The following is a 12,125-nucleotide window of genomic DNA, read 5'->3' as shown; positions in this document are numbered from 1 at the left end:
TCGGAACCGATAGCAACAACAGCATAATAGTTTATGCGTAATGAACTTTGAGGCCATTCAAGAAAACACGCTTAGCACATAATAGTAAACAGCGCGCGCGAAAATTGTTTGGCGAAACACGACGCCTCAACGTCATCGGCCACGTTTTTGCTTATCAATTCAATCGAACAGTCGAAAACAAGCGGCTACTTAGCGCCCTCCGCGTCCTTCTCTCTCTCTCTCTCTCTCTCTCTGACTCTCTAATTTACCCGCAACAATCCCTTCGCGCAGTGCAGAGCAGAGAGAGAGAGAGAGAGAGCGGCTCCTGTCATCGGCAGCAGCGGCTACCCCCGTATAATAGAGATTTCACGCCGCAGGCGCCCCTTCAGCGCCTAGTTCTCACAGTAGGGGTTCGCTGCCCCCTCGTACATGTAAGCGCGTGCCTCTAAGTATCTGTTTATAGTCCTCGGGGATCAATCTGTTTGCCGAATTATTTATTGGACAAATTTGCTCTGGTCTTCTTTTTCGAGAGAGAGAGAGAGAGAGAGAGAGAGAGAGAGCCTGTTTGTTGTTTCGAGGTTGGGAAAGGCAAATACCTCTTGCGGCGCTCTTTGAAACGATGAGCGTAAGTGCGGCGCGGCAAAACACCCAGTGCTTTCGATACGTGCGCGAAGTGGATAGGGTGCAGTGCCTGTGTTGGGCTGTTTTTCCGCTTTGCTGGAGGTGGTCAGTGGGCAATTGGATAGACCGCGGGGATTCGGGAAAGATGATCCGGGCGACTGCAGTACTCGATCTGATTTTCCCGACTGGAAAATTGCTGCGGTGCACAGCCGTACGCCAGTGCTGTTTGACATTATCGACGACTTTTATCCAAACAAGCATAACGCGGTTGAAAATTCAACAAGCAAAAGCAAACAAACCTTCCCATGCTCCAAAAATCCCATAAGCAGCACTCGAGCCGAATCATCGTCATGTATAATAATAAATCTCGTCATCCCCTCAGCCCCCCTAAGCGACTACTAGCGTCGTGTGTATACCTATACGCTCGTTCGTACAGTCGCACGCGACTACGCGGGAGCAAATAACAGGCTTGCGATCTGAATTACACGGGCATGTATATAGGTACTTGCTTTGCGAGGTGTGCCCGGCAATATTGGCCGGATATTCAAATGAGCCGTGTTTGGGACCAGAGAGAGAGAGAGAGAGAGAGAGAGCGCAATGAACAGTCGTATTGGCGGATGATTATGACGTGGTGATGGGGCCGTCGATGAGCTGTTTTGTAAAACGCGAGGAAGATATTTATAAGAAAAAAATGCTCGTTGACTAATTAAAGGTAAAAAAATGAACGAGTTAATGAAGGGCAGACAGAAGCGCGTTCACAGTAGAAATTATGCATTCAAAGCATCCCTTCACACCTCCGTCTCTAATAAGCCGTCTCCAAGCACAATACTCCACGCGACCCACAACCAGCTGAAAAGAATCCAACCGAATACCTCTCGACAATAAAAAGTCTCAGCGTGCGAAAGCCTCGGCATCCTTACATTGCACATGCGTGTCCAAAGAGGGGCGGAATCATGCGAGCAGCAAATATGCCCGGCGCCTGCACCCAGGCAGCCACAGGCTTGTGGTCTCGAGCGCACGCTTAATTTGCATATTTCGATATTATCCGCCGCGCTCGTTTACATAAGCCGCTCCGGGCGCGTCCTTTTCAATCGGCCGCGTTACGTTCAGTCAATTTCCTCGGACTCACGCTTATTAGCCCTATGTGTGGCTCCGGATTGACATTTCGGCCGTCTCTGCGCGTATACAGGCCATTGTCCAATCGGAGTTCGCACGATCTCGAGATGGCTCTTTCAATAAGAGTCGGGCTTTAATTGTTTCATTGTAATGGCGGTTTTTATGTCGTTTAATCGAGCCATAGAGGGAAAAAAAAAAATGGTCGGTAACAGTAGCAACTATTTTTTTGGTTAACCATTTACCTGCTTTTTTGGTAACAAGGTTGACCAAACATATAGTTGGTGCGTATTTTGCCAAGCGGTTTGTTACTGTAACTAAGCACATTTTTCCGCGCGCATATTAAATTCACGTAAAACCGAGTCCGCGTCCACCCACTTACCGAAATTCCCGTCGCTCGGCTAATAAACCCGGGCGATAAACCTCGGAAGCGCGCACTTGCTTCCGCACCAATCCAACCGCGACGATTAAGCGCGACGTCGACGATTGGCTCGGCTCTGGAGCCGCCCATTTGCGGGGGTTGCCGCGCGGCGCGATCGATCGGAGCCACCCTCGACTATTCGGGTGTATATAAGAGCGAGCTGTCCCCCGGGACTGACTCGATTGTCGAACCGGACTCGCGTGAGGTAGCAACTCCTTTTCTCCCAGAGTCATTCGAATTTCGCGGGCTTTTCGAGGCCGGAAGATTTGTCGCTTGCCATAAGCGAAGGGAAAGTCCGAAATGGCATCGCACCCGGTTTTCGACTACGAGGACAGGACGCAGAGGATGAGGCATAGGCTCGGTGTCGGCACGGCCAAACCCGCGGACTCGACTGTCGCTTGTTCGAGGTGAGTTCGAAGGCTGAGGCTACGCAACGACATATAGAGAGGAAAACTTGTAGCATCCAATTAAAATTCCTAATGTATCGCGAACGCGATAAGAATAGACTCTTCAGATACCTTTCGAATCGGCGATAGCGTCGGCCGTTCTACGAGTTATGAAAACATTTTTACGTAATCAGCTCTGGAGAGTTAATCCCTTGGCTCGATTAATTATTTATATTTCAACGCACTCGTCGCCGCGAGTCTCGAAAGTAAGGCACACTCTCGGTGCGAAGCATTTGAATAATTTTTGTTTTTAACTAACTTGTGCATGCGGTACTGAAATACATTCCAAATTGACAGTCGCTTCCTCAGTTCGCAGTACTACCTGGGTCCGAGCAGCGACATAAGCGAGGAGGACATCGCCGACCTGCCCTCGTGCGTCTTCGCGAACAGGCCTTCGCAGCAGCAGCCTCAACACATCACACATGCTTCGCAGCAGCAGCAGCAGCACACCCACTCGCCCTTGCACTATCACGTCCCCGTCACGACACCGGGTGAGCTTGGCTTTTCCTTATACCGACGAAACCTCACCCCGGTGTTCCGGGTATAATTATATCGAACCTTCGAAGTTGCAGTGTCCGATCACACCGAGAACGAGATGAACGGCGTCGAGGAGGGCTACTACCCGAACGGCAGCCCTTACAGAATCCAGCGACACGCCGCGAACATACGCGAGCGCAAGCGCATGCTGAGGTGAGTTGAAAAGTGACGCGAAAGCATCGATCTGCTCGACGACGGAACGAGAGTCCGTGTTGTGAGTGATGTGTGTTGGGATTTTTAGCAGCATCAACTCGGCTTTCGACGAGCTCAGGATACACGTGCCCACGTTCCCCTACGAGAAGCGGCTCTCGAAGATCGACACCTTGAGGCTGGCCATAGCTTACATCTCCTTCCTCAAGGATATTCTCCGCTCCAAGCAGGACCCGATCACCCACGTCACGAGATGCCTCAGGGGCGAGTTCAACGGGGAAAGGCTCGAGTGGAATACCAGTGGTAAGTTTAACGAGTTTTCGCCCTTTTATTATATTTTCAACTTACCCCCTTAACCCTGAACTTTGACCTGCCCATTCGCAGACTTGACGGCGAGACTCTCGTGGATAAAGTGGGAGAACCTCGGCGTGAACCCGAACCAACGCTCGGTCCTCACCTCCCTCACCCTCACCACCGACAACATGACCTGAGCCCGATCACTATTGCCCTTGTAAATACCAAACATTCCTGATGACCATCATTGCTATGGAAATTCTGATTGAAGGAACAAAAGCGACAGCTGCCATTAGGATTTCTGTAAATACTCGCCATGATTCGTCGCTAGACTAGTTGCTCTTGCGAAGCGTTTTATTTGTTTTCTTGTACATTTCTTTAGATTTTATAGTCCTGCGCGTGCAATACGTCGTTGTAAATGCCCGTCTATCTACCTTGACGCGCTACGGGGAAAATTAAAAGAAGATGGACCGACGAAAATCACCAATCATCGGCTTTTAATTTTCCTTGACTTTTTTTGTAAAGATATTTATCCAAGACGACAAAATAAATTATGTACGAGTCGTATAACCGTTGTGCGCTTTTTTACTCGATGCCCAATCCACGCAAGCTTTTCCAGCCGAGAAGGTTTATAAGTAATATGCGCGCGCAGTAGTAATATATAGAGTCGCGCGAAACTTTACGCGCTTCCCGGAAGGAAACAAACAAGTGAGCCCCGAAATACACTCGCCACTTCAGTCGGCTCGTCGATACAGTGCATCACTTACGCCCCAAAGGTAAGCTTACCGACTTCTGCTTGCTTTTAAATACCCCTGTCTGCTCGAGTGCGGACTTTAATCCGTCGACCGCATTCCCCATCGAAGCGCCGCTGAACCGTCCGCTGAGCCTATAATATTATCGCAAAGGGCCGACCGCGAGAAAGGTTAGGTATAGAGTGCATTGTGTACGTATAACGCGTTAAAGGGCTCAATGCAGAGTCTCCGTTGTTTCGCAAGTTTAATGAAAAAATGAAGAGGCTCGAGCTTCCCGGAAACAAAGGAGCCGCGCGCGCGCCGTCTGGCTTTTAAAGGGACTCCCCGCGTCGAATCGCCTCTCGGGCGTAATTATAATCGGTCGAGCAAAGTGTTTTTCCGAAGAAAGCGTGGAAAGAGCGAACCGAGCGATGGCTTCGGAGGAGGTGAGCGTGATAGCTCTGGTGGAGAATCTGGAGTTGGCGGTGCCGAGACGCTTGCCCTCGCGACTCCTGCAGCAGCAGCAGCCGACGCCGGCCCGGAGACAGCAGAATCATTCCGAGGGTGAAAAGCCGCCGAGAGTTGTGGAGATCAGGGAGCCGACGCCCAGTCAGCTGAAGAATGTCGGAGACGCAGAGAGGACTGGTTAGATCTTTTTTCTCGTAATCTCTCGATGCTAGTGGAGAATTTGGAATTTTTCAAAATTTTTTCTCATCAATTATCAAACGCGCGATTGATTTTATTCCGAGTATTCGTTCGCACAGACGAACCTTGGTAGATTTGGTAAAACAGAAAGAAAGAAAAAAAAAACAAGTGAACAGGTCCTCGTGTGTCGGGAAGCAAAAGTGCGTAAACAATTAGATAAAAGGTATTTAACTCGAGCTCGAAAGATGCGAAGCTTCCCATGTCAGCGCGAATCCAAACGCTTTGGAAACCGCTGGAATTTAATCTTTTCGTCGTCTGAAAGAGGAGAAAAGCAGCCCAGCGACGACAAGTAAGAGTCTCGAGAGCCTGGAGATTCTGCGTCGACTGCCGCCGGGTACCGTCCTGATAAAACAAGTCGAGGAGAGGATGCCCATAAAAACCTCCGCGAAGACGAGCGAAGTGACGGGTGCGGAACGGCCGAGGAAGATTTCCCAAAGGCTCCGGAACAAGAAGTAGGCTTTCTCATTTTCTCACTTCCTCCCGCGAATGATAAACCAAGCCGTCTCGCTTCTAAAGGACCCTGGAAGTCCGACGAAACCCACTGCGCACGGCTTCTCGCAAGGACCTCCCGATCAAGCCCAGCACTTCCCGTCAACGCCTTCTAGCCGCCGGTATTAGGAGACGCGGCTGCATTAGCACGGTCAGCTCCAGCTCCGATCAGAACAGCGGTCCGAGCAGGCGCCGTTCGCGGAGCAGCGCGCCTTACATCACCACTCGCAGCGTCACGAGAAAACTGGGCAACGTCGGGGCGACTTACGAGGCACCCACGCGGAGGGACGAGTTGGAGTGGAAGGAGTGGCCGGTTCACGGGATGCACGAGCGGCCGGTTTATCATCCGCAGGTAAGCACTTTTGCGATTTTCGCGCGAGCCAAACGACTTTGATGATTCGATCGTTGACTTTTTTACCCGCAGTTCGGTCTGGCTGCGGAGTATAACGGCAGGCTGTTCGCGAGTTTCGACGGCGAGGGTTATCGGGAAATACCGACCGAGCCACCTATCGAGATCGTGCGAGTGGATCCGCGCGTCGACCGGCTCGACCGGCTCGACCTTCACTACCAAGTGAAGAATCTAACGAGTGCCCGACCGCAACAGCGGTTGAACGCGACTGTTTCCACTTATGGACGACCCAGGTTACCGACTGTGCATTACATTGCACAGCCTGGACGGACGATTGGGATGGAGCATCTGCACACGGTGAGGGAAAGTTTGAAATAGTTCGATTTGACGTTGTTTGAAAAATTTAACTGAGGAAGCCCTTTAACCATCCTTTCTGATCATCGCCCCCAGGCGTATGACCTGAGCCTTCGTCAACCGCAACCTCAGCGTTCTCACCTGGAGCAACTGCGCAATCAACTGGAGAGCATGCAGCGAGTGCAGCAGAGCACACGCCTACGCATGCAGCAAAACACTCAAATCTACAGTCAGCAGAATTTGTCCGGTAGTCGACTGCTTTCCCAAGAGGTGTATCGAAGCATCCAACAGCAGCAGCAACAGCAACGGAATATTGCACCGAAGTGTTTGATGGTGGCACCGAGAACGGGTGGACCAAATGTGGCGATGCCTTTCTGCGGTGTACCAGCCACTTTCAAAGGAAACAGCAAAGGTGATTGTCATTCACTGCAATCATTTTAGTGAGGAATCAATTCATTTTTCAATCCCAATTCAAGGTCAACTATTCTTCGTAAGAGCAACGGATGCTCCGACGACGAAACCCATCTCAGAGAGAACGTCCACCATCACCTCATCCACTCAGAGCTTCAACAATGCGACTAGCAATATCTTGTCTTGGAACGAGTCAAATCATCGCAAAAGACTCGAGAGTATGTCCTCGTCGACCTCCAATGCGCGAATCTACTCCGGTATTCCCGGGATGAGTCATCCGCCACGACTCGCGCAGACACGTCGGGGCTTCCCAGCAGCGCCGCCACTAATCGCCGAGCAGCCAACGGCCGGGCTCTATCGCGCGAGTTTGCAAAAACCGAACGGTCTGAGAGAAGATTCGGCTTCGAAGGTCAGCGAGATTATGTCAGCAGAGCATCAGATGGAGGAGGTACTGGATCTTTCGAAGAAGGTCCCGAGAGACGTGGAAGATGAGGGAGCAAAGGAAACAGGTAATCATTGGCGGACAGGAATAAGCATGACGTAGCATAGTTAGGACGCTATACTGATGATAATGATGTTCCTTCTAGATTCGCAGACGTACGCTACCGACTTGGTGCACTACTTCCAGAATTTCAACGCCGACGAGAGCATGGACTTGTCGGAAGAGCCGAAAAGCTTAAGCTGATAAACAGCGGCCTTGGATTTGAAAAGACGGCTTACAGAAAAATTATAAACTTTATTCGTTACACGCTTGTTAGGTTATAATAAAGGAACGTTGAGTCTCTGTTAACAGTTTTTTTTTTTTTAACAGGGTTGATAACATCGATAGCTTATACGACACAGATAACGTTTTTTATATATTTGAATGACTTAAGCTGCGCGTGAGAATAACGATATTTTATAAAAGACTTTTTGTACACTTCCTTGTGCATCTTTAACCGAACAAATGTTTCTCTTCGTCATATCGGAACGATTTTTCTCGTATTATGAGCGTACGCGCGAGACAATAAACACGTAGGACAAAACAACTTTTGTACACAACGACGCGCGAACTTGCAAATATAATTGAGTATCAGAAAATAGCTCGTATCAGTTGAATATATAGATCTCGTCACTCGTGATGAATCGCATAGCGATAGGTTATTCAATTAGCCTGCGTCGAGTTCGAGTAGAGGTAAAATCGCTTCCTCGACATGAGAACGAGCCCGTCGTTGATCCCAGCGTGAATGAGGAGTATGCAGCCAAGGAGAATGGCCGAGTAGAGAAAGAAGAGCGCGACGATACCGAGGCTTCGCTGTCAATCTCGATCCGCGCCTCGCTTTCTTCGACCGTATCTGAAACGTTAGAAATTCGCGAATATCCCAAACGGTTCGATTATGCACGAGCTGATATGTTATCGTTATGAAAAATAATCTCACTTTTTCTTCTCCTCAGACTCGGACTCGCTCTCCTCGCTCGAGTCCTCGCTCCCCTTGCTCTTATCCTCCTCGTCCTCGTCGCTGTCGAACCGCCTTCGTCGTCGACTCTTGCTCCTGCTGCCCTGCTCCTTTTTCTTGCTCGACTTGGATTCGTCAGAGCGAGTCTTCGAACTCTTCTTATTGCTCGATCGAGATTCGCGATCCTTGTCTTCGTTGTTATCCCCACTGGCCGAGCGATCGGCGCGTTTCCGGTCTTCCTGACTGCGCTTCCGACGACCCTTCGATGAGGTGCGTGAACTGGAGGTCGAGTAGCCTGTATCCTGTCGAGGTTTTCTAGAAAAAAAAAAAGAAAAAAAAAAAACATTCAGTCGCATTGATTTAATCTTGATACAAAAAACGCACGAGGACTGTGATATTGGCATATCCACCTATTGCTGTTCTCCCGTTTCTTAGGCGACGCCTCGTACCGATCTAGTTCCTCCGAATCAGCCTCGTCCGATTCCGTAACAACCACGACATTGGCCTCGACGTCCTTCACCCTGGCACCGGCTGCCGATTTCTTTTTCCGTCTCTTCTTCTCTTCTCGGTAATCGTCGTCGTTGTCCTCGTCGCTGCAGGCCTTTCGTCTCTTGGTCCTTTTTCTGTCGCAGCTGTAGGCGTCGTCCGGTCGGGAAATGATGCTGATGCTACCGATCTCGTTGTACTTGTCGTAACGTTTCTGCTGCTGCTTCTCTCGCTGCTTGCGACGTCGCGTTCGACTTTCGCTTTGCACGACGTAGAGGCGGTAGAGTTGCAGGAGAATCACGAGGGTGTTTTTACAGGTGAAGAAGATGTTCATGTAGCTGACGATTTTGTAGTGGATTATGAGGATCAGTCGGAAGGCTAGGAAGGGACCGTCCTGCAAGACCATATTGATGCCAATGGCCCAGACGTCGATACTGCAACAACTCGTCTCCGCGGGTACTTTTCTCCTAATAGCCGTTCCAGAGGACAACCTCGACTTCCTGCTCTTCGTGGCGGTCAAAACAACGGTGAACTGCATAAGAGACCAGGACCAGATGCCGAGAGTCAGGTAGACGAGTAGTGGCTCTCGGGCGACCTTGTCCTCTTTGAACGAGTCGAAGAACTCGATTATGTCTGCAGCCGTACCGATGTAGACCAGAAGCAGCTGACTTAGCTGGTCGCGGGTCAGCTCGCCTTTCGGCAACATCCAGCGGCCGATTATCAGGATGAGCATGAGGAACTGCTCGATCAGGGTGACCCAAGTCTCCGTTGAGATCTGGATGTCTGGGAGTCGGATGTTCATCTGAAAGATAAGTTGCACGCATAGAGTTTTGCTTTATACGCGGTTCGCGATTGATGTCACGGAAAGCTTACTCCCAGTGTCTTCTGCAGTTGCTTCAGGTCCTCCAAGTTCGTCAGATCGAAGGTGTCGTTGAGATTGACGTTCGATCCCAGGTTTTTCAATCTTCGCTCGACTTTGTCCAGCTCGAGAAGCCAAATGGCGGGCACGACGCTTCCCAAGTACAGAAATACCGAGGGGCAAAACCTGCCGAAATCGCCGTAAAATTGTGCGATATAGATTGAATGAAAATGAAAATAAAGTCCGATTTCCTAGAAAGCCATGCAGCGGACCTTGACACAGATCCCCGAAAAAAAAGATCGCCTCGCGGTCATTGGTTTTCAATCGTTCGCAGCTCGCTGGCCACTCTAACGAACAGCCCGTCGCTCGCTCGCGCACCTATGATAACAAGCTGAACGAAAGAAAAGGCGCGAGAAAGAGGGGCCGCGTGTGTTTGCGGCTCGACTCTCAGCCCGACAGCCGGAAATTGTGCATTAGTGGCCGGGCGCGCGCCGGAAAGAACTGCTGCCGAATCACACACACTCGCGCGCACACACACACACGTGTACGTATCCGCTGTATATTGGCCTAATTTTCTTCAATGTGTAAGCGTATGTGTGCGAGGGTGTGAGAGGCTTGTGTGTGACTCGAAGAATGATGTGATGCGCGCCTTCCGAGATTCAACTGGGTCATAGCGCGTGTATTTGGGGGCGCAAGGGGCTTAATTCTCTTTTTGTTATTTCTGTTATGATACGCGTTCTGGTAAGTGCTATAATTTGATGTGCAGAATTTTTTTTTTTTTAAATTTGATGGTACATAGTAATTGACTCACCACTTCCATTCTTGATTGGCTTTGATCGTCAGCGTGAAAATACCCTCGAAGAAGAGTAGAATTATGGGACAGCAGAGGTACCAGTAGATCGGATTGCGTTTGAAACTCGTCACCTGCCAAATAGCTATGAAACCGTGCGACGCGAACACCAGCCTTGTTATTATCGCCTTTACGCTCGCGATGAACTTCGCCATGGCTTTGTTAATACATGCGCCGACTATATTCCCATAATTGAGAGCTCCATTATATGCCGCTCGCGCTTACTTTTTTACGTTCAAATTTATTGAAAAAAATGAACTTTGACACGGCAATGACTTTCAAACGAGAGACACGAGGTACCGCCACTTACGGAATACGTCGACCGACTGTCGAGAATTCGTCAAGACTCACCCCTCGGGCGTTCGCCCCTGTGAATTCAAATTTCGCGCGTGCGCATTTCTTATAGCGTATATACTTTTGATTTCAAATCAGATTGGTTATATATGTTCTACGCTATATATTATATTCGATGTTATAAAATGCATACACCGCGTAAAACTCGATATGCGCTTCGAAAGCTTTGGGGCGAAAGAATATAAGATCCATCCTGTTGGGTTTCCTGTGGGAGGAAAAATGTTCTAATGTTTCAACTGATGCGCATGAGCAGAACCAACGATTCCTGCAGAATGCGAGTCACACGATTTCAGATTTTTCACGGTAACTTTGTTCTATAGGTATTTATCGAGTACTTGTCAGCGTCACCGGACGCGATAAGAGCGTAAGATAGAAGTAGAGAGGCAAAATTTCAACTTGCAAACTGACTCGCTACTCATTCTAAATGTAGCATTTTTAACAATTTAAAGTGCTTAATATTGAATGAGCTTTTAAAACGGCGCGCAAGCGCCCATGCCGACTGATCAACCGGCCGACCGCTGATAATACCAATAGCTCGCCACTTTACCGACCAAGTCGAAGACCGTCGCTGCGATCGCCAGGTTCGACGACAGAAGCCGGGAATTTACACAGTGCAGGGAATAAAAGCGAAAAGTCGAGTCCGAGCTGGGAACAGAATTTCAACATCGTCCAGACGAGAGCATCGAGTCATTTTCGCACGTTCGACATTGAGAATAACTACGCCTTTCTTCCAAACTTTTTCTATCAGTATTTTGGTGAGTTTTTCGTAATCTTTCATTGTTCGCGCTGTATTTCTGGTAGTTTATTCGGTTTTTACGTCGGGCTTATTTGGTTCATATTTTTGCAAACTTATTACGACGTGATAATTTTTTTTTTGTACGCTAAGGCGAGATGTGAAGAATCGAACAATGATTGGGTGATTATGGTTAAATCGTGCTAACGTGTTCATTTTGCAATGAATATATTGAATATACTTAGTACATTTTTTTCGAGAAACACATACGTATACGCAAAGTATAAACAGAATTCGAACTTTTCTTTGTTGTACGCAGGCATACTTATATACGTACACACAGCTATGCATTATATCCGTGTATTTTCCGCCATGATGTTATATTATAGGTATCAAATTTGTGAGCGTACGTTCGATTGTTGCGTGCACTGTAAAAATGATTTTTTAAAAATCACTAAAATGTAGTAAAATCACATGAGGTTCCAACCCTTCGTATAGCAATATTACTACGATCAGCTACGTAAAATTACAAAAATCTAGCAATTTTACTATCCTTGTTGTAAAATTGCTTCGTTGTAGTAATTTTGCAGGGGTCAGATTATCGCGTTCAGTGTGAATTTACTGTGCTGGGCGTAGGACCGTTTGGTTTACTACTGGGTTAGTAATATTACGAACAAATTTTTTACAGTCTAGATGAAATTCGTACATTTATTTCCATGCGTATATGGTACATAGATCGCGTTTCGTTCGTTTGGTCTACCATTCTTCATAGTGCGAGAGAGAGAGAGAGAGAGAGAGAGAGAGAGA

The 12,125-nt window shown here is 48.5% G+C and overlaps 3 protein-coding genes across 11 annotated transcripts; 2 read left to right on the top strand and 1 right to left on the bottom strand.

Moving 5' to 3' along the window:
• Positions 1-5: 5 nt before the first annotated feature.
• On the top strand, positions 6-4,131 carry LOC100123930 (basic helix-loop-helix transcription factor amos). 8 transcript variants are annotated; one of them, XM_001607659.6, is made up of 5 exons: positions 6-2,541; positions 2,890-3,071; positions 3,153-3,270; positions 3,359-3,570; positions 3,652-4,131. In XM_001607659.6, the coding sequence occupies exons 1-5, from the start codon at positions 2,435-2,437 to the stop codon at positions 3,756-3,758; spliced, it is 726 nt and encodes a 241-aa protein (XP_001607709.2). In that variant the 5' UTR covers positions 6-2,434; the 3' UTR covers positions 3,759-4,131. The 8 variants fall into 8 exon arrangements, with proteins under 8 accessions (XP_001607709.2, XP_008215639.1, XP_016836883.1 ...); XM_008217417.4 differs by having other exon boundaries at positions 1,760-2,541; positions 3,147-3,270; XM_016981394.3 differs by having other exon boundaries at positions 2,023-2,541; positions 3,362-3,570.
• Positions 4,132-4,251: 120 nt separating this feature from the next.
• Positions 4,252-7,390, top strand: LOC100679063. 2 transcript variants are annotated; one of them, XM_008217416.3, is made up of 7 exons: positions 4,252-4,937; positions 5,260-5,449; positions 5,514-5,838; positions 5,911-6,192; positions 6,286-6,601; positions 6,666-7,109; positions 7,188-7,390. In XM_008217416.3, the coding sequence occupies exons 1-7, from the start codon at positions 4,724-4,726 to the stop codon at positions 7,283-7,285; spliced, it is 1,869 nt and encodes a 622-aa protein (XP_008215638.1). In that variant the 5' UTR covers positions 4,252-4,723; the 3' UTR covers positions 7,286-7,390. The 2 variants fall into 2 exon arrangements, with proteins under 2 accessions (XP_008215638.1, XP_003423830.2); XM_003423782.5 differs by lacking the exon at positions 4,252-4,937 and adding an exon at positions 4,966-5,160.
• Positions 7,391-7,492: 102 nt separating this feature from the next.
• LOC100123926 (transmembrane protein 26) lies at positions 7,493-10,543 on the bottom strand. Its single transcript, XM_008217855.3, has 5 exons — positions 10,193-10,543; positions 9,396-9,567; positions 8,447-9,324; positions 8,019-8,351; positions 7,493-7,934 (listed from the first exon to the last, which is right to left on the bottom strand). The coding sequence occupies exons 1-5, from the start codon at positions 10,384-10,386 to the stop codon at positions 7,898-7,900; spliced, it is 1,614 nt and encodes a 537-aa protein (XP_008216077.2). The 5' UTR covers positions 10,387-10,543; the 3' UTR covers positions 7,493-7,897.
• Between the last annotated feature and the right edge of the window lie 1,582 nt (positions 10,544-12,125).

Source organism: Nasonia vitripennis, chromosome 1, assembly GCF_009193385.2.
Source record: "Nasonia vitripennis strain AsymCx chromosome 1, Nvit_psr_1.1, whole genome shotgun sequence".
NCBI classification, from domain to species: Eukaryota; Metazoa; Arthropoda; class Insecta; order Hymenoptera; family Pteromalidae; genus Nasonia; species Nasonia vitripennis.
Note: the sequence above shows the minus strand (reverse complement) of the source record. Positions and strands in the feature narration are given on the sequence as shown.